The sequence below is a fragment of the Eurypyga helias genome, unplaced genomic scaffold (genome assembly GCF_000690775.1).
Source record: "Eurypyga helias isolate BGI_N326 unplaced genomic scaffold, ASM69077v1 scaffold9837, whole genome shotgun sequence".
Classification (NCBI taxonomy): Eukaryota; Metazoa; Chordata; class Aves; order Eurypygiformes; family Eurypygidae; genus Eurypyga; species Eurypyga helias.
In genome coordinates this window covers 9,852-37,737 of record NW_010263668.1, presented here as the reverse complement: position 1 = coordinate 37,737, position 27,886 = coordinate 9,852, and the positions used below count along the sequence as shown (strand labels likewise).

The following is a 27,886-nucleotide window of genomic DNA, read 5'->3' as shown; positions in this document are numbered from 1 at the left end:
TGGTAAAAAGAAGAGCTGGGAATGAATTCTCAGAAGTTAGTCATGGTCATGTTACATAGATTCAACTCCTTATCTTTTACTGAAAGTTAATTTCCTTGTAGAAAATGTGTGCTGATACTTGTTTACATCTTGAAGAGGTGGTGTGATTTGACAATAAAAGTGAAAGAGAGATGAAATTGGGAAGTTAATGTTACTGCTTTTTCTTAGCACTTTTGAGGAGGAAATGTTCTTTGCTGATTAAATAGTCCTGGCTTTTAAAGAAGGTATTTTCCGAAGATCTTCTATTTATGTCTTTGGGAAGAGAGTTCTCTTCCCTGCATTCCTATTACGGGAATCCGTGCTCTATAGACACTAGGGATTGCTTCTTGAGTAACAAAGCCTATAATGGATCTAAAGACTTGTCAGAGCTTTGCAAACCTGGTGATGTTTGCCACGCTGCAAGAAGTACTCGCTGCTATGACAAGACCAAAATGACCTGATTGTGAAAGCCCCAATGAGCTTCCAACAGCTTGGCTGCACAGTAAAATAAGGGAAGTGCTTGAGCTTATGTTCCCTGAAATTGTTGCTTGAATACTATTAGCTTTTATGTGTTACCCGTCATCAACTTTAATTTTTGTCCTGAGTAAAACATCAGATTTATCAACAGGAGCTCAACTGTAATATGAATTAGAAATTAATTAGCTGCTCCTTTCCTAACTCAGACATTTCTAAATTACCATTCATCAGAAACACCTGTTTCATTTCTTGTCAACTTAGTATTTGCACTGATGATAACCACATTTGCCAATAATGTGAAAGAAACATGCCAGAGAATTCTCTATTGAAAAACTAATAACTTTGAAAGTGTGATTTAAAGCCAGAACTAACTTTTCTCTATTTGATTTTAGGGATGCAGAGAGACTTGAAGAGTTTTATACCAAGAACCAGCAGCTCAGAGAACAGCAAAAAGCACTTCATGACACTATCAAGGTTTTGGAAGACAGGTGAAGTAGCATCTTTTAGCTTCTGGGTTGTTTGTGTTTTGCTCTTACAGAGTAACTCTGGGTACTTTGCAAGTTGTTTGTGGTTTGGTTCTGGGTTTTTTTAATTGTAAATCAGTCCTTTCCTATTATAATCCAAATAGTGTGTTTTAAAGAAAAACTGTAGAATTTAGATTCTTCTGACTGAATTAAATTTTTATATTGTTATTTTTGAAGCGCTTAGCTTAGTTAAAGTAAATAGATGGGCTTGGGAGGCAGACAGCCATTTTCAAGCACATTCTTTTCTCTCCATTTTTGTAGGGGTAAATTTGATATCAATTCACATGTAGCGCAAGTGCAAAAATGAAGGGCAAAGTATATAATATACTTTGAAACTCATTAATTAACTCACTAGGAAATCTTTTAGGTTTGGGTGGGGGTCTTTTCTACCAATTGTCTATTTTACCTAGATTTACTCATACGTTCTGCCTTTTGCCTTCTTTTGGACTTAGACATTCTGATCACCTTTTGACCCATACTGCCTTTCCCTCATTTGTTCCTGTTAAATCTGGTAGAGCAAAACAAAACCAATAGACAGTGCATTTTTTCCATCCTTTAAAAACGATACCTGTTTTGGAAAGTGTCTCTTAAATTTACAGCTAATAGGCCCTCAGAAGCTTTCTGGGAACAGGAAATCATTACATAGTAAATTATTTTCCCACATTCCTGTGCTATTTCAAATGTTAGAGCTATGATACTCAAATTTTGCATTCAGTGGTGTTTCTCTGTGGAAGTCATTAGGGATAAACTTGTAACTGTGCAGGTGATAAACTTTTACACCACATAGGTAGAGAGACACTTGCAGAGTGGATTTTCTTTTTTAATCCCTTAGCAGATGAAGTACTTCAAAAGAACAAAAAGAGATTTAAAGTGATTTCATACAGGGAGCTGATAATACTGTGTTTATTACACAGTTAGTCAGATAAGCTAGCATGAAGAGGAATTTCAGTATTTTACTCTTTCCATGATTCCAGAGTATTAAAATACCTGTAAACCAAGATGGCTTTTGCTTCCAATATTCAACTATGGAATTGAAAACTTAGGGGTGGGGTGGTGTTTTGTTTTTTTTTAATACTTCATGTGCTAGCAGCAGCAATGCAGAACCTTGAACCAGTTGGTCTCTTATTTAGCAGGTAGAGGGGAGTGTGGTTTTCACTTTGGTGATACTGTTAGCCTTTTGGTGTGTACTAGAAATAAATACACTTCGGTTATGGCGTGTAAAATGAACACACATTTCATTGCATGAAGGAATGTGTCCAGTAAGATGGAGAGATCACAAATCCTTTTCTGATAGCGGATATGCTTTAAACAGCTCTTCTAAACCATTGTAGACAGTGGATGCGATGCCACACGTGGACTTTTGGATCCACTTTAAGTATTGGTGTCTAAAGAAAAATAAAGGATTTCACATTTGATTGGTTTTCGTTACAGAGTGAATTTAGTGTTGTCCTTATTACTTTGCTTAATGATAGAGATATGACTTGCTTAGATGATGTAGTAACTATATTTACTGAAATTATTTGCTTATTTGTATTTGCTTGTATGACCCTTACTTACAATGAATGGTAATTTATATCTGTCAGTACTAGGGCAGCAATAGGACACCTCACAAAGGCTTTCAGTGGCAAGGTGTAGTATGCTCTGCTGAAGTAGCGCGTGTTGCTTTACGAGTATCCAGTACCTACAGTCGTTTATGCAAACGTTGGTGCATGTAGTATTAGATCGTTCAGAAATCTCAAACTGTTGTGATGCCAAGATACAAACCGCAGTGCTTAGTGGCGCTCTGCACAGTTGACAGAAATATTCTGGTTTTCATTGTTCAAAAGGCCAGTTAAGTGTGGAGATCTGCTTCACGTATGGCAATACTTTTTAAGAGTGACTTTTTTCTCTTAATATATTTCCAGATTAAGAGCGGGATTATGTGATCGCTGTGCTGTAACCGAAGAACATATGAGAAAGAAGCAGCAAGAGTTTGAAAATATCCGGCAGCAGAATCTGAAACTTATCACCGAGCTTAGTGAGTTTTATCTATGAGTTTGAAGACAAAATGTGCTATTTTGTAAACTAGTTCCTCATTAATTCCTGTAACTTGCTATAATTTATATGGTGTGTTTAGTAAGCCCAAGTTCAGTTGGGGGATACTTAATTCTACATACCAATTGTTAGTCATTTGACCCAACCTTCTTAGATTGAAGTGCTGATACCGAAAGTGAACTGATGTGGAAAATCTTACACTGTAAAGTAGATAATGTAGATAAAATGTGGCTGCTTCTGTTTATTACTACAGCTAAAGCATAGAGTGACTGAGTGCCAGTTTTCCTAAGGAAACCCTGACTTCAAAGGTAACTGGTGATCACAAAGCAACAAGTTCAAAGAGAAGTTCCCTGGCACTGGCTTGTGTCCTGTAGTTGGTCTCAGAGTTTAATCACAGTAACTCATAACCTTCATGTCATCCTCTGAAGCCACAAAAGAATTGCTGCATGCCAGGCAACTTGTAGCCAGCTCATTTTGCAATCAGGAAGTTGTACATATGGGACAGGAAAAAGTAAACTGTTCTGGGTGACATGAAGGCAGGACACAACAAATGTCTTCATAAAGAGAGTTTAGGAAGATTGGTTGTATAAACTGCTAAGAAACACAGGACAGGATTTTAAAATGTTAATTGTGTCTTTGCCAGTAATTAATTACTCTGTGTCATTTAGTTGTCTTGTTTGATAAAGAGCAGGCTGACATTCAGTAAGATTTAAAATATGGACAGACCGGACATGAAAAGTAGCTTTTCAGTGCTGAAATTATAGAAATATTAGATGCTTTACTAACATCAAATACATCAATTTTTCAAGGACATTTAATATTGGATATTTATATTAAAAATATTTTGAATTCTTGAGTTTAATGACTAACAACCAACAGAGTACAACCAATCTTTAAATAAATCTCAGAGCTTTAAAAATTTAGATGATACCTAATTAGGTACTGATCTTCTTGAGCACTATTTGACAGAACAGTAGTCTTCCAAGGGTTTGGGTTGAGATCTATATGACAGCTTATGTATTTCCTGCAACCATCAAAAAGGGTCAGTCAAGAGTAATCCAGAGGTGAAATATACAACAGAAAAGTAAGGACAAGAAAAAAAAAATTAAAGTGAACAGAAAAGTTAGGAGCTATCACTAGATTAGTTTGAGGCAGTTTGGAAAAAAGGCTAAAGGTGATGCAAAAAGTGTGTGTGAAGTACAGACAGCATGAACTGGAAATTAAGAAAAGTAAATTAAAAATTCCTGACAAAATAACTGATTTTTTTTTTTTAAGTCATTGGGGTTTTTTGTTTTCCATTTTCTCAGACTAGCTGGTCGCATAGGTGGCTAAAACCAAATTCTTATTACTTTGTTCTTCATAGGCTGTCTTCAACCTAAGGAAGCAGTTTTGTCCGTGGAGCTGAGCAATTAATTCATCTCTACGACAGTCTCACTTATATGTTCATGGGCAAAAGTAGTTAATGGTTGTGTAGAACTAATGCTGGGATCCAGTAATTGTGACAGCTTTGCCTCTTCTAACACGTCATTTTACAACCTTTTTCATGACTAGCTGGAAAATTCATTTTGGAAAGCCATAGAGAGCGCATGGTATTACATCTTAGCGTTGGTTCTGTTTCCTTGAGGGACCTGACAAAATCAGATATGCTAGAATATTAACGTGTGCACTGATTTTTTTTTTTCCTTCCTCTTTTTCTTTCCCCTATAAATTGCAGTGAATGAAAAGAACAACTTGCAGGATGAAAATAAAAAGATAACAGAACAGTACCAGCAGTTACAGAAGGAGTTGGAGTAAGTTTTGAGTTTGTTTGGCTATTAGTCCCCTGCCCCACTCCTCAGTAGTAATGTGTGGGAATATAAACATCACCTTTAAGTCTTCAAAACTTGTTTCTTCTTTATTAAAAGATTGTGAAAAGATTGTCTACAGCTGCTATAACAACATAAAGCTAGCATCTTTGTATTATGCAGAATATTTGCTGCTTTTTAAGTGTGTGTATTTTTCTTCTTTTTTTAAACTGAAAAAAAGATAAATTTGTCATAGAAATTCTGTTTGACTTCATGATTGTTCAAGATTATTCTGGTCACAGTGCATAGCAAAGCCTTGATGTCTCCTTTTATTTCTCTGTGATACTACCAGTTCTTTCCTCCTAGATTAGGACTTCAGAAAAGTAGTTTCTCAGCTAGTCAAAAAGTGCCAGGGTCTTGCAATAACTTTTAAAAATAAATATATAACTTTACAATTAAAAAAAAATAGTGAATTTCAAAAGAAAAGCATAAAATAATGAGCTACAATTTGCCTGTCAAATTGTAATCTGATATGATAGCAATGTTGTGATATGCAAATACAGTGCCATGTGCAAGGCCGAGGGGATATTCCTTTCTTGTCTAGCTGTGCTCTGACAGAGTCTGGAACGTTCAGAGATAGGCAGACCTGAGGTGTAAGTTGGGGGAAATGGGACAGGATGTTTGGACTTGGTAGTTAAGGCTTTTTCTGCATGTAATTTGTTCTTCTCTTTGTCAGAAATTAACGTTGGTAGAGGAGTGAAACAACATAAGAGTTCTGGCCAAAATGACTGTTGTCCTGTTCCTTTGTATTTCTTGGTTTGTCTCTCGTCATTTGCACCTTAATAATACTTTCTTTTTCTGCATGCATTTCCTCTTCTCAGAGTAACATATTCATGTCCCTCGGAGTATTCCTTAATACCAAGTAGGAACAAATTTGTATTTGCTTCCCACTGTAAAATTGCTCCTCAGCAACGGTTCTCCTGTGCAGCTTGACAGCAGTTAGGAGGTGACGTTAAAAAAAATGACACCAGACAGATCCAGCCAAACGTATTAGTTTGATCCCCAGTCTTGCAGCTTAGCTCCCAGTAAAAATCTCTGCCCGCTGTAGGGAAGTTGAGGATGAACAGTGTAGCACCAAGTTACTTGCTCTGCATTCTAAGAGGCCGTTTAACTGAGTGCAGAGTTGCGTGGATAACCGGTGTGCAACAAGGGTGGTCCTGCTGTTTGTGATGTAGCCGCTGCGTTTGCCCGTTTCAGCTGTACTCTAGTCTTGTTATGTTGTTTAGAATGAACAACTTCCGTCAATACAACATCCTCATGTAGGTGTCTGGTGACGGATGGTTTCTGGTCCATGCCATGAAATTTGATTTTTGCAATCCTCTGTTTTGTTACCAAGGTTTCATATTTTCATAAGAATCCTTTGTAAAAGTGAAATCAGTGAAATTTTAAAAGAATTGTATTGTCTGATCCTTTATCAGCTTAGAATTTCAGTGTCCATGGATGTCAAGGAAATTACCTGCAAAAATCTTCTCTGAGTACTCAGATAAATGTTTCCATGATTCAGAAATTATTTGTTGCGTATTTATGACGTATAGTATGTATGGCAGCTTCTTCATTTGATGTTTTTTTGTGGTGGTGTGTAGGAACTACCTCTAGGTTTGCACACAAGTAAAGTACAGGAGAATGTATTTATAGCAGGCTAATTTGTCATACAAGGCCACATGTGACAATAAATTTGAAGAGAACTGTAACAGCTACTTTAACTTTGCAAAGTAACTGGATGAATATATTGTTTCACTGTTTGCTGTGATTTGTTTCTTAAGGTACTGTTTGTAGCTGATACAGTTTCCCAGATACAGTGCATTCTTTGTGAATGTGCTAGAAGTGAGGAATTACAAAATCACACAGTAGGATTCGTCAGGACCTCAGAGTATCAATGTTTGTAATTAAATTTTCAAAGTTAGTCATGGTAAAAAGTCTTAACTGCAAAAATGCTTCTTGTCCCAATCCAGGCAGCTTTCTACATCTTTCTCCAGCCTGTTACTAACTTATTTTATATAAGATATTGAGGTTCATTTCAATGCAAGCAGAAATATATCCACATTTCCTCTTCTTCCCTTAGATCCAAACAGTATATCCTTCTCTTTATAGTTAGGAAATGATCTTTTGGCCTATTTTCTCTGGAGAGTCATAAGGAAAAGTGCTACTGCAGAAAGATGACCAAGCAGGCAGAGTTAGATTTCCTTGTGTTTTTCTTTTCCTGCCTCTTCCATTTCTCACTGCCACCACCATATGACAGGTAGCAATGCCCTTATTAACTTAAATACAGTTTGTTTAATACTTAAAAGAACTGAAATTAACGCTTTTCTGTTGTTATAGCCTTGCTATGTCTAGAGAGATGATTTGGACAGAAAAGACAGTTATTTGTTGCACTGATTTCTACATACTGACTGCAACATGCTGTTAGAGCTGACAGTGTGAGAGAAAATAAACTTCATAACTCAGGTTGTGTTTTACATTACTTGTTTTACACTGCTTTGTACACTCCTCTCTGAAGACCTTTGTGCGGTGAATAAGAGGTATGATCCAATGGTCTGGAGAAGGATTGTTTTTAATATAGTGCAGTTCATTACCATTGAAAATTGTCCAAAAGCTTCTGGTTTCTTTTTAAGACAGTTAGTGTTCTTGGGATATGCAGGCACTTCTGCACAGGGAGAGAGACACTAGTCCACCCTTTTCAGTGTTCTCTCATTCGAGTAACACATGCTTCAGAGGACAAGCTAAAACCTCTGCAGTGCCTTGTTTCTTCCAGGGGAAAAAAGCTTCTGTAGTGCAGTAGTTAAATGTTGGCTTCAGATGTGAAGAGCTGGGGTTGTATGCTGTTCTTAGGCTTGATGGAGCAAGTGTGAATTTGTTGTTAGATGTGTCTAAAAACTGTGTTCTGGTAGTACGTTTTTACACTGTGATGTTACTGAGATGGCTGTATTTTCTAAATTGTTGCTTTCTTGAACCATATGATTGTCCTGCTTGCTGAAATGAAAGCTCTGCCTCTCACTGACTTGAGGTTTCATGTGACCACCTCATTTGGTCTCCAGGGAGCAAAAGCAACAAGTAGTGGAAGTAGAAGAAGGAGTCATTCCAGGCTCTCCAGTCCTCACTTCTTCATTTTCTGTGGTTAATCGTATGAGAAGGAAAAAAGAGAATAGGCATATCCGATACACAGAGCATACACACACGGATTTGGAACTTGCAGAAAGCAGCAGTGGTAAGAGTAATGTATTTTACTTTAATTTTAAAATATATTTTCAAGGGCTAAAGAAAGAGGTGATAAATTTGATTGCAAAGGGTGGAAACGGGGAAAAAAAAACCCACTCGTGGGTTGTTTTTGCTTGGCTTTTTTCAATTTATGCTATACTGCATGACTTGGGAAAAATGTCTTTAGCAATAACTGTTATCTCAGCGATATGCTCAAAGCTTATCTAAACCTCCTACTTTTCTTCATCCACATCCATGTGCAAACGTAAGTTTTCCGAGCCGTATCACTTCTGTAACTCCAAACTGACTAGAAGTCTGCCGGGGCTTGCCTTGTGCTATGCCACCACCTAGTGGGGAGTGAAATAAATGTTGCCGTGTTCAGCAATTATTCTACAATTGAAGTAGTATCACTGAAACTGATAGATATCTAATTCAGCAGCCTCGTGATCTTTCTTTTTCGGGTACCGTTACACCATTTACGTTTGTTATGTGTCTCAGTCCGGAATTATCGTGCACGTTTAATTTCTAAACTTTATTCTGTTATGTCATAGAAATAGCTCTTATGTATTTTAACTGTAAGAAATATTTTTGTGAAATAAGGGACATTAGGCTTATAATGTTAATGATACATAGGAAATATGATAATTCACATGCTTTTAATTTGTTCGTTTATCTTGTAGAATTAAAAAAAAGGGTATTTTAAATAATAAGTGATTACATCTAAATATGAGTCTTGACTAAAAGCTTCTTTCCACACCTTTATTTTGAGCATGTAATTTTAGTGCTGTTGAATAGTTCTCCTTTCTAAACATACATACTTCTCTCCATTTTCTGAATAAAAAAAATCAACTACTAAATTAAACCAAAGTTAAATATGTCAGAAATGGTGTAAACACAGTTAATGGCTGTGAAAAGGTGTTGGTGTCCAGGTAGAAAGGACTACATGGCACAAAGTTAGTCATGATTAAAGTCTCAGGGTTTTCACCTTTTCATTACCTGAGCTGATGCAGAAAATTATTCCCTGGGATGGTTCACTCTTTAATAGATTTGTTACCATATTAACAACTCAAATATAGAAAGTACACATTCAATCTATGTGGTTAGTATAAAAAGTGATGTAATTTTATGTCGGTATTGTTTGATGGCTGACTGGCTAGGCTCATATTTGTGAGAGGTAGGATGAATATGAAATATTTGCGAGTAATTTATCATAGTGATACCTCAGAATAAAAATCAGATGTGCTTAAGTTACTGGATCTACTGGCATAGCAAAATTCACATTCGGGTGCCTTTAATATCAGGTTTGTTGTCTGTATCTACATGAAATTATCACAACAGGATACCCGATTTCACCATGTGAAAATGTTTCTACATCTTCTCCTAGAGTTTGGAAAACTTCCGCTGTATTCCACACAAGTCAACAGTCACCATGGAGAAGAGATACTAGTGACAGACACCTGTGATCCACAACTGTCTCCTGTACCAAGTAAGTGTATTAATAGATTTAGTTCTAATTCCATTCAAAATAAGGCAAAACCACTGTAAAACAGGGTTCATCAACAACTGATGGTTTCTCTCTTTAAACTCAAGATACTATGTTTAATCTCAGAATTGCTGCTGAAATGCCTATCTTGTAATGCTTGTCTGTATGCCACTAGATGTGTGAGTGGCATAGCATCAGGTCTTAGAGTGAAGAAGTAGAAAGAAGCTTAGTGCAGCTCTTACTGCAGGTACATTATATTTTAGGTGACTTACCTAACTGTCTTACACCTGATTTTTCCAGCTGTATAAGAGATAAGATATTCTAAGAATTGCACTTCTGTCTGACGTTAATATTTAGAAGTGCTTCTGTTAATTATTCCCTTTTTTGCAACTGTGAATTGTGACAAGTCTTTAAGTCTTAAGCCCTTCTCCATAAACAGTTCTTTGACAAGAACTTTCTGTATCCCTGGTGTTTTTTCTGTGAAGTATTTAACTATAAATGACTGAGAATCAGCTTTTTAAATTATTCGTGATGGTCAGGGTTGTAGTGGTTGTAGTGACCTTACCCCAGTTTCCTAAATGGAGAAATGTTAAACCTTTGAAAGAAGGGAAATTCATCTGTTTTCCTACTAAGAACACAGAAAGAGTAATTGCTAGTGTTACCTACAGGAATAGTAAGTGTCGCCTAGGAAATATGCAACACAAGCATTTTAGTATAAATATCCATTATCACTGTTCTACATGCTTTCCTCAGACTATTCGTGCCCTGGACTGAGAGTTTGAAAAAGCAACTTTCACACTGACTTGTCTATGTATTTTAATTTGGATGAGATGTATTCAAATTGGAAGCATATTTCTCTGTGATGATACAGCAGTTTGCTCTCATCAGCAATTCTTCTTTTGCCCCTCCTTCTCTACCTACCACTTCCAGATGCGATTTTTGTCTGACACAGATCAAATGATAATTACCGATTTTAATTTGTGATCTTTAGTTCTGTGTTTGTACTATCTGTGTGAGTGGGGTAAGATATTTTAAGGTATATGTAACTTATTTTGAGTTCTTTCTACTCATAAAGATAAACCAAGGATGGGAGGCTATCCTGTTCCAAAGCCATCTTTTAACTTGGCTGCAGTTGTGGCAGAAACAATTGGACTTGCTGTTCAAGAGGAATCTGTAAGTAGTATTCCCAGATTTCTTACATAATCAGTGCCAGTTATTTTTAAAAAGTATTCTTCTCTTTTGCATTAAAATTCTGCAAAAGTATTCAGAGTTCCAGTAAACTCAACTTTGATTTACTTTTGCTTACTCATTGCAGAATTGCTCTAGCAAAAAGAGATACAATTGTGCTGACATGCCCAGGGTTTGGAGAGGAGGGTGTAGAGGCACAGCTCCTGCTGTGTATACAGCTTTCAAGTTTGACTAAGACAGTGGACTTGTGGTGGGTTGACCCTGGCTGTGGGCCAGGTGCCCCCCACTCTATCAGTCCTCTACTCAGCTGGACAGGGGAGAGATCACGTGGTGTAAAATAAGGACTTGAAGAGGTCATTCATCAATTACTGTCACAGGCAAAACAGACTCAGCTTGGGGGAAAAATAATTTATCACCAACCAAACGAGAGTTAAAAAAGAGAACTAAAACCAAATCTTAAACCACCTTCCCCCCACCCCTCCCTTTTTCCTGGCCTCAAATTCACTCCTGCTTTTCTTTCCCTTCTCCCTCCGAGTGGCGCAGGGGGACTGGGAATAGGGGTTGTAGTCAGTTCATCACACGTTGTCTCTGCTGATCAGAGGGAGGACTCCTCACACTCTGCCCCTGCTCCAGTGTGGGGTCCCTCCCACGGGAGACGGTCCTCCACAAACTTCTCCAACATAAGTGCCTCCCAAGGGCTGCAGTTTTTCACAAACTGCTCCAGTGTGGGTCCGTCCCACAGGGTGCAGTCCTTTGGGACCAGCCGGCTCCAGCCTGGGCTCTTCTCTCCATGGGACCACAGTTCCTGCCAGGAGCCTGCTTCCGCACAGGCTTCCGTGAGGTCCCAGCCTCCTTCAGGCACAACCCCCTGCTCCAGCATCGGGTCCTCCCCAGGCTGCAGGTGGGTCTCTGCTCCCCCATGATGGTCCATGGCTGCAGGGGCACAGCCAGCCTCACCATGGGCTGCACCATGGGCTGCCGGAATCTCTGCTCTGGCACCAGAAGCACCTTGTCCACTGACCTGGGCGTCTGCAGAGTTCTCTCTCGCATGTTGCGCTCTCTGTCTGCAAAAATCTCTCTTTAGTTTTTTCCCTTCTTAAACACGTTACCCGAGAGGCATTATAACTGTGACTGGCTTGGCCTTGGCCAGCGGTGGGTCAATCTTGGAGCCAGCTGGCATGGGCTCTGTCGGACACAGGGGAGGCTTTTAGGAGCTTTTTATAGAAGCCACAGCTGTAGCCTCCCTACTGTGAAAACCTTTCACGCAAACCCAATACAGGACTAAATCCTTGGATTTGCTAAACTCCTTTTGTGCAATAATCAAGTCTAAGACACTAAAAAAGATTATTTGATGATGAGACTAGTGATTCAGGTGAGATTATTTGATGGTTTGCTTGGTAACTACAGTGAAAATGTTAGTATGCAGACTATTTGTGTGTGTGCATTTGATGAAATTTCTTAGTTTCTTTGAAGTTGTTTGTCAAAATTGCATCTCTTAGAACTTTTATTATTTTTCAGAGTTTTGAGTGGTTCAGTTGGAATGGGTCTTCAGAGTATTTGAGTGCAAATCTAGCAGATTTCTTATTTTTAATTCTAATAGCTTCTCATGCTTCCTTTCTTTATTTTCCTTCACTGCTTGCAAGGAGTCCCAGAGTGTACTGAGCCCTCCCTGCACTAATACTGCTATGAGCCAGGCCCCAGAGAGCATGCAGTCTGAAGACTCAAGAAGACAGCCAGCTTCTGAATCAAGAAGTGATGACAACAATTTAGGGTGTGTTTCTACTTGGTTATAATAATATTATTTTAAACAGGCTTGTATGAAGTTCTGGTTCAAGTAGAATTTAAAATCTTACAGCAATTTGCTTTAAAGGTATTGACATGGAAATAAGTATTTTCATATTATATGGGCTTCTTTCAGGTAAATAACATTAGAAGCAAAGGAACTAACAGAACGCAAAACTGTGCACTTTTACTTGGTTCTCAAATGTCTGATTTGGGCTTTCTCTGTACACAGTCCCCCCCACCCCTGACTTATTATTATTGCGAGCGATTCTGAGGCCCAAAACTCGGTGGCAAGGGGCCTGGAGCTGGGGTAGCAAAACGATGATCAAACTTTTCTGTGGACCAGTTGGCTGATGCCCTTCAAACTCTCCTCAGGATGTTGTGGTCCATGCTGAACTTTTTTTAGCCCCAACTTGTCATCTTGAATGTATGTTTTATTGATGACAAGTCTAAAACAGAGTACCTGAAAGAAGGTTGCACGTTTTCCCTTCACTTGCAGAAGCTCTGAGAATCTGTTATGGTAGTTGTTGGTTCTGTGTGAGAACCTAGACAGACTGCTGTCACAACCATTCTCACTTCATTTCACTGCGTCGGAAGTTAAGGTGTCCTTTGGCACAAGAGGTTCCTAAGTAGGCTTAATTCTGTTCTTGGTTCTCAGTTGAATGTGGAATGGAGTTTCACACCATACTAAAATGAAGAACAAGGTCTGTTTGCCTTTTGCAGCTCTGAGTGCGCCAGTACTCAGACCAAAAATTTTCCTTTTCTTTTTCTTTCTGTTTTCAGTTAATACTAACAGCTCTGACAGCTTTCAAGTAGATCACTTTAGATAGGAAACTTAGAATTTTCGTATATCCCTTTCTGTCCTCCCAGCCACCTATGTACTGCAGAAAAATATCTCCTCTCTCATTGTATTCAGTCTTTCAGATCTGTCTCGGAACACTCCACCACATGTTGACTGGGATACTCGGGTAGCCTCTCCTGTTTTTGGAGCTTCTGGCGGTATGACGAACAACTCAAGCACAGGTCATGCCTCTTGTATTTTAGATTCAGGACTGAAGCCTAATCTCAAAACCAACCTCTTCAACAATCCTTCCAGTTTCCGATCCCATAAAAGTAGATCAAAATCTGAAGATGTTGCTTTTGTTGCACCTCTGAATCTTGGAACTGAAATCAGCTCAGTTATCAGTCAGGCCTCTATCAATAGGCAAATGGTTGTGAAAAATACTGATGAGGCTATAACCTGTGTTGGAAACACTTGTGCATCTAAAAATGAGGTGATCAAGAGCGATTTCCTTCTTGTACGCCAGAGGCAGCCAGAAAGCCGGTGTGCTAAGAGGAAGCACGCTGAAGGTGAGCATGCAATTAGCTGTGAAAAAACATCCTTCAACAAAGAGAACTCTGTGCCCTTTCCATCAGACGTTCAGCATCTTAATGGGGAGCATACAGCTGATAAGCCCTTGGATCTGTCTGATCGCTTCTCTGGAGTTCGTTGCCAAGACAAAAAACAAGGCAGTGAGGAGACCTGTAAAAATAGACTGAAACAGGTGACTCTGCATGACATTTTTTCACAGCTAGGGAAGCCTGTTCCTGAAGGTTCATCACCCATTCAAAATGCCAACAATGAGAGCTGTTTGTTTGGCAGAGATATACAAGAGGAATCCTATGTAAGAGAGACAATGCTGGGAAGGGCATTCCCAGATAAGAAAAACCAGATCCAAACGAAAGAAGTTCCTACCTTCAAAAGTGCACCACTGCCAAGTTCTGCAGAGACAGAGCAACTTTTTGATGATGTGAAGGTACGCTCTTTAACGTGCGTTTTGGTTGGTTGGTTTTTTCCTTTTCCTTTGTAATACTGTATTTAAGTTTTGGGAAATAGTAAAATTGCAATATGTTGTTAGGTTGCCAGTGGCCATGTACCAAATAGAAAGAAAACAAGGACAGGGCATGGAGAGTCTGAACCAGCATCTGTACTTCAACCAAACCCTTGTAGACTATCAAAAAATAAAGCACTGCAAAATGAGCAAGGTAACTTGATGAAAATGTTCCTTTTATTGCCCCCTGCCCCTCCAGCCTGTGCTATGGTTGAATATAATTTTTCTGATCATTTCTCCCACTTCAATCACTTTCTGTGTTCTGCTTCTAACTTAGTCTCATCCTATTCAGGACTTCTCAAGGTTGTCCCCCATGTTTTCAATCTGTGTCTGCCTGGCATTCTTTCCCCACAATATAATAAATTGGCATTTGGCTGTAAACTCAACAGGCTAGGTATCTTGTTCTGTCTCTTTTATTTGGCATTGTTGTTTTCTGCAGCATGTGAATAACAGATACTGCAATAACATCTCAGGAAGTTTAAACAGTTTATATGAAATGTTTGAAAATTGTACTTGAGTGTAAGGGTAAGCCCTTCTTAAATATTTGTTTGTGATCCCTGATGATCTCTTGAAGAAATTTGTACCTTTAGTGATAATGAACAGATGCTGCCAAATACTCTTCCTAGAAGTTGTGTCTTCTTTCAAGTGGTCCCAGTCTGAAAACTTTTTGTTCTTTAAACTGGCATTGCAAAATCACTGCTTCTGTACTCCTTAGCTGACCTGATACACTGACTTTATTTAGAAATACCTGCATTGTGAATTTAATAAATAAATAAATAAAAATCTGTCAGCATTGGTGTGGCCATGTAGCTTGGAATCTAAACCTCTACTTCACAGAAAAACCAAGAGCCATCTCTGGAACAGTGACCAGACACTTCTGTACTCTTTTGTATTCTAAGATCTGACTTTTGTATTCTTACCAACCTAGTGTCTTCTATCCAGTATTACAATACTCTTGCAGGTAAAATCTCTGTACTATGTACATCAAGTATGTGCTGCATACCTCATGCAAACACAAAGGAGCGGTGTGCTCCCTGACTGTAACAAAAAAAAACCGTAGAGATCTATTTCTAACTCTTCAGACAAAGTATGATTTACAGGAAATGAGCATGTTTGTTGTTTGAGAAAATCAATCCTTAAACCCAAAAAATTAATTGATAAAAGGAAAGCTGACATATAATTTAGTCACTATAGGACGCTGTTGAACGGAATTGGATTCTGATTATTTTCCTTTTTTCTCATATTCTCTGCATCCAGACTTGAAAGATAAACCTTCCTTAGAAAACCTCCAGTGGAGCATAGACCCAGGAGCTGAGCTTTCACAGTACAAAATGGACATTACTGTGATCGATACGAAGGTAAACTTGTGTAACCAGTCCGCATGCTCTATGATATTGAAAAAATCCCACAGAAGTACTATTTTGAACTTTATTCTTGGCAGACCAAAACCACTTTTTAACAAAAATCTAAATTCAGCTTGTTTGATAACTTGTTTGCACTGCTGAAATGTTTGTTTATGCACTACAGTTATCCTAAAACATTTCTACTGTGTATCAGTGTTGGCCAGGTGGCTACTCTAAATCTTGTAATTTTTCCTGTGAAGATGTTCACTGGGGTAACTCTTTATGCTCAGTAATAGGAAATGTGCAGATTATTATGACTATTACCTTTCTCTGAGTACGGTGCAGGTTGGTCAGCAGGATCTCAGAGTTTTCCTGAAGGCTATTTGTTTTGTCTCACTTAAAGGCTCTCTTAAATGGTATTAATTTGACTGGGTTTTAATTTCTGTATGTTTTATTGTTACTTTTTATCTTTGTAGAACTTAATATGAAAACTTTTAAGGCATTTCTTGCCCATCAGGTAATGTAAATCCACCAGTTAAATGCTTCACATTTGAATTGCAAAGCATGTGATTCTCTTATGTAGATTTTGTGTCATTATCCTGCAGAAAAAGCACGACAGAAAGTGTCCAGAAATATGGCAGTAACTGTTGTGAAAGCGTTTCAGGTGTACGGCGGTGACACTGGCTACACCCGTTGCTTCTGAGTGCAATAGTCGTGTTTTGCTTGCTTTCTTTAGGATGACTCTCAGTCAGGAGTCAAAGAGGAAGTTGTGGATATGGACTACACATATGTCAGTGAAAATGTGCTATTAAAAATGAAAAATCAAGAGCAAAGCCAGGAAAGCAGTCCAAGTAAGACTTTTTTTTTCCCTTCTTTCCCCTTTGGTTTGCTTTTTTTATTGGAGGAGGAGGAAGGAGGAGTGAAGGGTGGTTTTGTTTTTCTCCGGTATGGATAGGAGAAAATGGTTTGCAGTTAAACAGCACTGATATATTTTTGTAGCTTACAAAGGTTGGTGTGTTTCCTAGCAGAATCAGTGTCTGCTGTTGAGCTTTTTTTAACTTGGATTAAGAAAATGATAGGATTTGTGCCGAGATGGAACCAGTAGCTATGCTTTTGCAGTGCTTAGAGTTAAATACTTAACTATGTAGTAGTTCTGATCTCACCTGCAAGTCACTCTTACAACAAACAGCTTTGAAAGTTTGCCATGTAATCGTATCAGACTTCCTATGGGAAGACTAATTTATTTTTAATGGCATATAAATAAGCCTAGTATACTTAAAATAAATCCCAGATGTGTTTATATCACAATTTATGATATGTGGTGAATCATGGCTGCAAGGCAGTGGCTTTTAACGGTGTGTTTTGGGGTTTTTTTTAAGCTGTTGCAACTTGATCACGTTTCTGTAGTTTGTCTGCTACCCACAGGAAGTATTTCCTTCTGCTTGGATAACTTCATAATTACCAAAACAAACATTTAATGCATTAAAATAAAGGTATAGCGAAGTAATCAATTAAATTTTAGAAAATTAATTGAGGTATGTGTATGAAAAACAGATGAGCATTGTCTGGATTTAAAAGACTGACAGAGAAGTTGCCAGAAGAATGGATGTATTGCTTGTGGTGGGTTAAGCAGTACTGGAGCAGGAAGTAAATGTTAGTTCTTTTGATACGCATTCAGTCAAAGTACGCTTTCTTCACTTAAATTGTTGAGACACTGATTTGGATGTTCATTATGCTTTTTATAATAGGAGGAGAAAAAAAAAAGCATGATACCTTCACAGAAATGTTTGATCGGACAACCCTCGGAGAATATGAATCCTGCCTGCCAGAAGATAGTCCTTCTGCCTGTGATGAAAAAGAAACTCCTTATGATGAAGAGCAGGACAAGGGAATAACAGCAGCAAGCAAGAGACTAAAGAGTGGGATATAATTTGTTTTGTCTTTATTAGCCTGGATAAACCGCAAAAGTTGATTTTTTTTTTGAAATCAGGCTCTGTTCTCCACGAACAAAGATGCCAAATAAACCATGAGTTCATTTTTCTTAAATTCAGGGGAAAATTTATTCATTTTAAGGACATAACATAAACCAATGGGACAATTATTTTGGTAGTTCATTTATATAGCCACCACACCAAGAAGGGATGTGTTATGGGAGTTGTCACCGGAGCCGTGCAGTAAAGTGACTCTTACAGAAAACACCAGTTTTTGGCTGCAGATTACTTGCTTTCTTTCTTCACCCTGTCCTAGGTGCTGTCAAAGGCTTTGCAGTATTTTGTATTTTAAGCAACCTTTCCTTTGTTATTCTGTTTTTTTAATTTGTCTTGCTGCTGTTTTCCTTCTGCTCCAGTAATGCTTTTTGATCTCTGGTTCAATCGATTCTGTATTATTTTTGTTATCTGTTTGAATCTGTTGTCTCAGACTGAATGTACATGGCATTCTTGTATTTCTTACTAGCTGGCTAATAATTTTACAAACGTTTCTCCAGGCAGTCTGTTAACCTTATATGACATGTAATTTTTGTTTCGCATGTGTATTTACAGAGCATGACGATAAACAAGATAAAGCCAAGCAGAAAGCTTTTGTGGAGCCGTATTTCAAAAGTGATGAAAGGTAACTTAGTTTGTTCTGTGTAGGTATTTTAAGGCTTTTTATATCCTCCCTATAGGGAACTTCTTCTTCCATAATGTAAACGTGTTTGTGTGTAACGTACTAGCGGCTGAAGCTGCACGAGTAAAAGATCTAGTGCATTAGACAAAAGCCTTAGATAAAAGCTGGGAGGGGGGGGGGAATAAATACATTGAGATGCCTGCCTATGACATTTGCTGAAGAGAAGGGATTGCTCCTGCTTTTTATAATTTTATTGAATGCGGTATTTTGTAATCCATGTTGTTTCTTACAGACATGTGGTCGTGCATGAGTTTATGAGCCAAGATCCTATGGGTTGCTTGTACAAATAAAAACCTTTCCTTCTCTGGCATTTTTGTCCCTTCCTCTGGGCAATAAATGAGTAATGTTTAACAACTGTACCTCTTGGTGCTTCCTCTATTGCCTTTCTGTATAATCATCACTGGGAGTCTGAATTTGCATTTCCTAATGATACCGACCCCTTCAGTTACATATTTGATAGCTTTTTTTTTTTACCTCAACATGTGTTTTCTTCATAGAGGAAAACTTGTTTAGTGTTCTCTGAGCATATAAGTTGAAAAGAGTCTGTTAGTTCTGTTCTTGAACCACAACATGTGTTCCTCTTGCAGAAATTGGTGCAAGCACAACTCTGTCACTGACAAAATAAGCATGCTATGGAAGATCTATATTTGCATAAATTTGACCTAGTAATTACTTTCACACCATGAAAAGCCATAATGAGGAGGTGCACATCTGATTGTGTAAAAGGTCATGTTAAATTAAACAAGTCCTGGAACTGTTTTGGTTGCAAAAATAGTCCTGGTCAGCTATGAAATGCAGTAGGATTGGGTTTTGCAGGCATTTTCTGATGTTTTTTCTTTTTTTGAGACTTCTTCATTGTGTTCTAAAAACCAAAGATTTCCAGCCATGTAGGGTAAATATATGTACTATCGTGTGAAAACATTTGTGTTTTTCAGAAAGAATACTGTGCTAGATTTTCCTCATATTGAGGTTATTCGGAAAAAAGAAGAAAGAAGAAAATTGCTTGGCCATACTTGCAAGGAATGTGAAATAGTAAGTAGTGCTTTAAAATTTGGTCGGTTTTCCATTCTTGTAACGCTGCTAGTATCGAAGTGCTAAAGTGCTGTTGAAATTACAAATCTGGCTGCATCACCATCAGTACCTACTGCAGCAGAGAAGTGTTTACCAGGGCTGTTCTAAATTTTTGGTTGGTTTGCTTGTAACTAGTAGGTTCATGTAACACAGAAAGTCTTACTTTTTTTTTTTGTGTGCATCTGTATAAGGTGAGAAGTTTCTAACTTCTCACGTCATGGTTCCAGTAAGATTATCACTAATCAAAAAATACATTATCTGGTCAAAGAATGATTACAAGTTTCTAAACTCGAGTTCAAAAGCTCTAATGAACTTTACAGGTATTGGAATAAGTAAGTTCTGTGTCCTGTTATACCTCTGTAGAGAGATATCTTGACTTGGGTGGGGTTTTTTTCTTGTTTTCTGACATGTCTGCATTTTCAGATAACTGCACCAGCACAGGTGCCAGTGTGTATATATGTGCAAAGGAATACAAAAATATTTACGTTAACAGGTTAAAAAGTATGTAATTTTAGGTTTCACATTAGGCTTCTTTCCTCCCTTTGAAATTTCTGAACTGCTTTCAGATACTTGGAAGAGGGGTAAAATATTGAAGTAATTGCATGTGTAATAAGGACATATTTCATTTGGTCATTAATAGACTCTTTCAGGCTGGAGTTAATTAGGCGATGATCTTACACATTATGACTCCAGAAGTGTGGACTAATGACTGAATAATGATGGATTCTCTGGAATCTTTTCATTTAATTTCCACACCCATATAGAACCAACATTTTTCATAGATTCTCCTGGCATTGCCTTTGTAGATAATTCACACTTACGTAACTGAAAAAAAAAAACCCTGTATTTTTAACAAAAACACCTTCTTGAGAAATAGTTTTGGTAAAACTCACTAAGAAAAAGTAATTAAGTTTTAGAGTCAACTATAAATATCATTTCCAAAAGTATGATGGCTTGAAGAGTTTGAAAGAAAACAAGAAAACCAAGAAATGCCAAACCTGCAGTCTGTTTCTTGGCCCAAGAGAGATGTGTTAAATGTTTTAACTTGCTGTCTGTAAGCTACAGATCTTCTCTCAGCAAATCCAGTTCTTGTTACTTTCTGGCAAGCTAGAGTGGTAACTGGTGTTTGGAAACACTTACAGCTCCAATTTTACAGTATTAGGTTTTGACATTAAACTTCAGAAACGTTTGGCTTTTTAAGCCCATGCCGTTCGAGATGGATCCTTTGGCACGTATGGAATGCTGGCTGTGCCACTGCGCTCTAAGAGAACTAGCTTTGAATGAAATGCCTGTGGAAAAAGGGAGTATTAGACAAAGCATCAAAAAGTCTTGGCTTACGTATTAGTCATACTGGTTTGAAAAGCCTCCAAAGCTTAATATTTAGGGAATGGGTAGAAATCAGTAAATTGTTTCTTGCCACGTGCTGCATGCGGTATGAGAGAAGGGAGAATTATCTGTCATTTTGAGACAATGTGAGAGATTTGACTTTGGCACGTGCCGTAGCGGACTGCTGTCATCCTTTGTAAGTCCCTGCGTTAGAACCTTGTGGAAGCATCGTGTTCCCTTTACGGTGTAGAACGTTTGATAAGAGCTCTTGTTTGGGTTGTTAAGACTTGGTGATGCTATCACAGAAAGACTGTATACAGGAGTTACTGGTAGCCTGTAAAAGTAACGTTTGTTAGTGTGGCTGTTAGGCCTAGCTGCGCTTTAGATAAGCCAGAGAATCAGTCGGATGTTTTTATGTATAGACAGATTGCAGAAATTACTCGGTGAGTAACTTTGTGGTAAACTAATGAGAGGAACTCATTTAAGGGCTTGTTCTCTTTGAGACTGCAGACTGTAGAGTTCTGTAAACAATTCTTTCACAGTAAAGCTGCTGCAGGATGAGATTTTGCATATCTTCACACATGGAAAGGCCTAGCTTGAGTGTTTTGTGTTGGTTGAAAAGGCTGTGGATAGTGACGTCAATCTAGAATACAGCTGGGAGATCTTTTTGCTGTTTAACAGACATGTATACGTGTATAACTTCCTCATTCTTTCTCAACCCTAATAGTTTTCTAAAAAAGCCAAAAAATAAACCCCAAGGTTCCTTTTTAGTTTCTTTTGAATACATAATTAGCTTGGTTATTGATTGGTCTTTTTATTTTCTGTTCTTACAAAATTATTGTATTTTTCATTGTTTGATCTGCAAATATTCCTCACCAATCATAAACATTGTAATTCCAGAAAAAAAAAAAGAAATATGCAGCACACTGCAAACTTTTAGTAGGCTGGTTTCTAAAACCGCAGGCTATCTAAAGGACAAACATGAAGTGCACTGCTAAATAATTAGCAGTAAGTAAGACTCAGCTATTAATCTACTTGGTTTCCGCAGATAGTGTAGAATTCTTATTAATTGTGTTGACTTAACACCGTATTGTTTGTTAGCTTTTATCAGTGAAAATTGATATGTACTACATGATAATTACCTGTTTGTCGTCTTTCATTAGTCTCTAGATCGTCAACCGAGTGACACAGACATTTTTCCAGCTGGATCTTTGAACTCCAGCTGCATAAGTGACCCTAGTCTGATTCAATCCCCAAGCTGCTGATACCCATCTGTTTAAATTCTGGTCTTGGCATAGACTTTTTCCTTTTTAAGGGAATGTTATGTAAGACAGTGGGAAACGTTTTCAAACTACGTGTCTCCAAATTCAGTGACTGAAGGGGGATCTGCTGTCAAGGGTGTGGGAATCTACTGGGCATATACACAATCAGTTTTGAAGAATATTTTACTAGGAGCTCATAACCATTCCTCTATATTATCCTTGGAACTGGTGGTTTATCCTGCGTACCAGGACTTTGTAGTAGACAGCTCAGTAATCTGAAATTTTGGCTACAATCTGCTAATAACTTGAAAGTCTGTTCTTGAGCAGCAGACCCACGTGTTACTAGATCAGATTCCTGTACTAATAAGGGCTTTGCAAGCAGAATATGTTCTGGCATCACACTTTGTAGAATGGCAAGAAATCTGAGTTGATTGGAGGGGGGAAGAAAACGTACCTCAGTGTCAGGCAGAGTTGTAGCTCCCACAGCCTACAGAATCACAAAATGAACTATGTCTACTTTTCCTAGGTTCATGCAGTTTCATCACTAATGTTTTCAGAGCTGGGATTTCTCTTTTCTATACCATCATCAGTATTTATCTTGTGACTTTTTGGAGCACAATTTTTATGCCTATTTTATACTTTGTCTGCCATCTAGTAGGGACATAGGAATTTCTTAGTGTACTTTTATGATTCCAAGTACGTAGGTTTTCTGAAATCCTACCAGTAGATTGAGACAGGAAGTAATCTGTGACAGAGGTATTCTGTTCCATTCATGACTTTTCCCCAGTCTACATCATTTTCCAGCTGATTGAATGAGGTTTCAAACTTTAGTTTGCGTTTTTGAATTGTAAGACTGTCATTTCAGTAGAATTGTTCTACGGCTTTCATGAGGGTCAGGTTTCTTGTGCAGTCCAGATGGTATCTGTTGGCTTGCCACTTGAATCAAACCATGTATTCGCTTTGAAATATTTTGGTACTCTGATATCTGAGTGCCAGATTGTTACTTTTAGGAGATTGTGACTAGAATGGCAACTTGAAAGAGTAGAAAAATGCATGAAAAAACCCCATATTTCTGTGATGCTACTCATGGGAACACCCAGCAAAAATTTGGGGGAGCGTATATACTTTTCTCATTGCAGCCTCCAGTACAGCTGACAGAGATGAAAGAGCAGCTAGCCAGCTTATGATATACCCCAGACAATGCTCAGCTGGCAGATAGTTTCTGGAGTCCCTGTGTCAGTCAGTCAGTTAAACTAGCTCTTTATTTACTCCTAGTTTGAGGGTAATAAATTAGGAAGAATTTTGTCTTAAGCTTGCTGTTACTACTCAAGTTTAGACACTGGAAATAATTCTGCAGCATGGATTTTATAGTGTGTGTTTTCACTTTTTTATTTTATTTGTAAATGTGAGCTGGAACTTAGCTGAGTAGAAAATTCTCATCTATTTCAACACCTGTGCTACTTAGCTTTGTAAAATGAGTCAGTAAAACTGTTGGCATAAGTAATTGTACGCATGACTAAACCTTGTATTTATGGTATGTTAAAAGCTATGGTGGCAAGTTTGTTATCTTTACAAGGTTATACTTAATCTGTAAATTCAGGAAGCTTTTAGGTTAATGGCCACATGTGTGTCATTTGGATAACAACTCTATTGTTTTCTATCCTCACCGTTATTTTTAGATAACTTTGTTAATAAACAGTGATTGACAATGTCAATCAGTTGTTCTATATGTATGAATTTGTTAACTTGGATTTTTTTTTTCTTAATGTTCAGTATTATGCAGACATTCCAGAAGAAGAGAGAGAGAAGAAACTGGCTGCCTGTTCAAGACACAGATTTCGCTACATTCCTCCAAATACTCCTGAAAATTTCTGGGAGGTTGGATTTCCTTCCACCCAAACTTGTGTGGAAAGAGGTTTGTGTATAAAAGGTTTCCCTGAAATTACCTCTAGTTCATAAAGCAGTCTTTCTCACCCAGTCTTGTTGAGGTCTGTTTACGTATCAGCAGCCATTATTTTGAATTAATACAGTCTTTTTTTAGCAGCTTCTGTACTAGAATATAAGGAAATCTTCTTAGAATGTAGATAGAGAAGGCAGAAATAATTGTGATTTTCACAGAACTTAATTAAAACACTAAATTTCTTTGAACCAAACCAAGAATTTGGTCAACATTTTCAAAGGCAAAGGCTGTTATTAGCTGTGAAGCATTAATTTTCACTTATTTCTATCTGTTCTCAGAACATAGAAAAGTGTAGCTAGAGGTGTGTATGCATTCTTGTGTGATAGTGTTGCACTATCATTTTTGATCTTTCAGAATGGGGAGCCTTGATTTTTTTTTTTTTAAGGACTTGAGTAAGTTTCAGAGTGCAAATCATTCTGCTTAATCAAGATATACCGAGCTGAGTTAATTTAAACTTGAAGCTGTATTTCCAAGAAATATGTGTTATTTTGACACAGTGCTCATAACTTTATGCCTTCCCACTATTGTGGGGGACAAACGTCATGTTTACTCATGAAGCCCTGGTCAAGTTCCCCCTTCTCAAATATCCACTGCTAAGGGTTAAGCTAGTCATAGCATTTGCAGGCTCTTAAGCTTCCCTGGGCTTGGTTAGGCTTCAGGAAAATGGTTCTTGTTGTTTTTTCCATCAATTTATCTCTGGCATCACATAAGGGAAAGTGAATCCCCCAGTCCAGCTAGCCAGCACCTCAGGAATGCTGCTGAATTGCCACTTCCTTTTTGAGTAGTCTCTTTCCTCTCTGGTTTATGCAGTTAGACAGGGCTTGTCTGAGGCTAATCCATTCCTCCTTTACCTTAAGTAATGGGAGTGAGTTCTTAACCACCCTAGAACCACATTTGGTTCTCAGTCATTGTCTTTGAAGATGGACAAATCCCAGTCCCTTCTTCCTCCAACCTGGTTGCCTCTTACCTGTTCCAGCCGATGAGAAAGCTGGTCTAGACTAGGCATGTCCATTTGTAATGTCAGGTGATCGAGATACCCTGTTAGGGAGAGAGTCTGTCACTACCCATTTGGAATCTGCTTGCAGCCTCGTTAAAAGTAGCTTCTTACCTCCTTGTTCTGCTAGAGTAAGAGCTGTTCAGTTGTTAGTGGTCCTCAGCAGCATTTAGATCAGCCCTCTCTTGGTAAGAAGCCATATGGTAGAAGAGCACAGGAAGAACACCAAGACACCAGAGAGCTGCCATCATGAGCAACTGCAGCTGTCGGTCAGTAGTAGAGTACAAAGGATGTATTTTCTACTTCTGGTTGGTATCTTGAACCAGAATCAAGGTTTTGGGTTTGTTTGGTTTTTTAAATAACTGAGCTGTATGGACCACATTTTCCAGCTATGACATAGGAATCTACTGCTTTTACTTGAGTGGATGTTGGTGCTGATAAACACGAAGGGTTTGACAAAAGCCAGGTGCTGGGATGATTTGCATTAAATGTCTGCTTACTGTCAGTGTGAGCTAAGTTGAGCATGTTACAGAAACTTTCTATACGCTTTTCTTATCGGAGAGCTTTCAAGGTGTGTTTGATCCATAGGTTCATGTTTGCCTTCTTCCAGATGGAAGAGTCTTTAATGGATAAGAACGCACTCGAAACAGAGGGATGTACTAGTTTGACCCACAAAGCACATGTGCCTGAAGTTTCCTCTGTGTGACATGGAAACACATTTTAAAGTGATTTTTATTAGTCAGCTGGATTTGCAGCACTGACTTCCCACCACATTACAAATGTTTGAATAACGAATGCCTCTTAACGTAAAATCTTCTGTAGAAAAGACAATGCAAAATGCAATTGTTTTTCATAGGTGGACGATTCATAGTTTCCTTTCTTCTGTATTATCTGTGTCGCTTTACAATGCCATCGTCTGCTAGAAAGCAGCAGTTTTTATGAATGACATTGCCCCGTGGGATCTCCTTACTTTTTGTCAAGTGAGAACCAACTGCCGTCAAAGGGGAAAAAAAACAACCACGAGTCATTTTTTTGAGGATAAACAAAAAATGAAACTGAAGTAATGTGTGTTTTTGTGATGTATTTCTTACCTCAGATTTGTTCTTATTCTTTGAAGGATATATTAAGGAGGATCTTGCTCCCTGTCAACGGCCAAAAAGACGGCAGCCTTATGCTGTAATGTTTTCTCCAAAAGGCAAAGAGCAGAAGACATAAAGGATGGGGAAGTAAGGCACGCCAACTTGAAGAGTATATTTCCTGTCCTTAGGTATTTATAGTTAATATAAACTTGAAATACAGAACTGTTTTTTCCACAATGATAGATAAATCATCTCATTAAATATGTAAATTTTATAAAATTCATTTGGAAATCTGATGTACCAGGAAACAAAACTATTTAATGTACGTTTGTTTCATATTGTGTTAATACATTTTGTATTAATTTTTGCACCTATTGGACAGAGTCTCCCTTTTTTTTCTTCAAAGTCAACAGCTAAAATTCCAGCAAATCCCGTCTAAACTTCGTGTCAGTGACTAAGTGCTTTGAAGTCACTGAAATCAGTTGTTCTTGCAGGGTCTAAATGCCCGTCAAAGGGAACAGAAATGCAGACGTTGTAGGGTGCTTTTATTTTGCACTGGATTTTTTTATATCGCCTTTCTATTTTGGCTATAATTGTTATATCTACTTGTAATAAAGCTGTATTAAATTTGTTATTGTTAATAGTTTGGAGGGATAAAAACCATGTAGTCTAAGTGTCTTCCTTAATTTTTTTTATTAAATGTATAGCACTCTGTTTTCCTCAGCATTTATATTAGAATATCCAATTTTTTTTCTTAATGTGGATCTGTTTGTGTATCTGTCTCATTGATGGGGAGATAAGCATTATGATTTCTAAATCCAGATGACAGCTGTGCACGGAGGTCTCCTAGGTGATGACCGTTGCTGTCCACTGGATTATGAAGGAATCTCCAGGAGTATTTTAAATGCAATTTTTAGCAGGAGATGTAATTTCGTACTTGCATTTGGAGAGTAAAAGCACACAGTGTCACAGAAGCAGGGTAGTGCTTTTGCATAGATAGGCAGGCAGGCCAAAGATCACTGTGAGATACCTAAGGATAAAATAGCATTCTAGAATAGAATAAAATGTGCAAGCAGCGTACAGACTTAGGTTCAACCAGTGAGAAATCTCTTTAACAAGAGATCGTAAAGCAAGCAACGATTTAAATGCCTTAAACCCAAATATGAGAATAGAAAGTACAAATACTATAATTTACATACATAGTTAAAAATGTATCTGTACTTTCTATTTTTTATGCATGTGTGTTATTTTTTTCTATACACGCACACGTAGGGGACACTTAAAGGTGAGGCAACAAGCTGGTATTTTTGCACTGATGTTCATTTTGGAAGTGCTGAAGAACCTTTCTTTGCAGGGAGGGTGGGAAGAGCTGTTGTAAGCTGAAATGGCAGAAAAGGTCAATGAAACGTGTGTCAGCAAGCTGCCAGGAATGGAGACTATTCCTAGGGATTCGAAAGTGAGAGAAGAAACTGCTAACATGGAACTTTTCACTTAGAGCAGCTTTGATGGTCAAGGAGTACAAAGTGACAATTCTGCCGTCAGTTTTTAAGAAAGACTGCAAGGAGGTCAGTAGAGCTGCAGCCAGGATTAGTTTTATGAAGTGCTGGAAACAGTGGGATAACTGGCAAGAGTGTAATGAACAAGATTTGCAGACGTTGGGTAAATACAATGCGAAGAATCAATACTTTTTGAAGGCAAGTCATTCCGCTGGTGGTCTTAGACTCGCTGAAGGCGTGAAAGCATGGTTCATCTGACAGCTCGTAGTATC

At 38.1% G+C, this 27,886-nt stretch overlaps 1 protein-coding gene across 1 annotated transcript; it reads left to right on the top strand.

Annotated features, from left to right (window-relative positions):
- Nucleotides 1–887: 887 nt before the first annotated feature.
- RBBP8 (retinoblastoma binding protein 8) lies at nt 888–26,491 on the top strand (the record flags this gene model as incomplete). Its single annotated transcript, XM_010156126.1, has 16 exons — nt 888–983; nt 2,924–3,036; nt 4,768–4,843; nt 7,933–8,102; nt 9,477–9,578; nt 10,651–10,748; nt 12,407–12,534; nt 13,462–14,341; nt 14,444–14,570; nt 15,674–15,774; nt 16,496–16,610; nt 17,508–17,678; nt 18,300–18,369; nt 19,362–19,458; nt 23,859–24,000; nt 26,157–26,491. Coding segments are annotated over 16 exons (2,584 nt in total), but the record flags the coding sequence as incomplete, so codon positions are not given.
- Between the last annotated feature and the right edge of the window lie 1,395 nt (nt 26,492–27,886).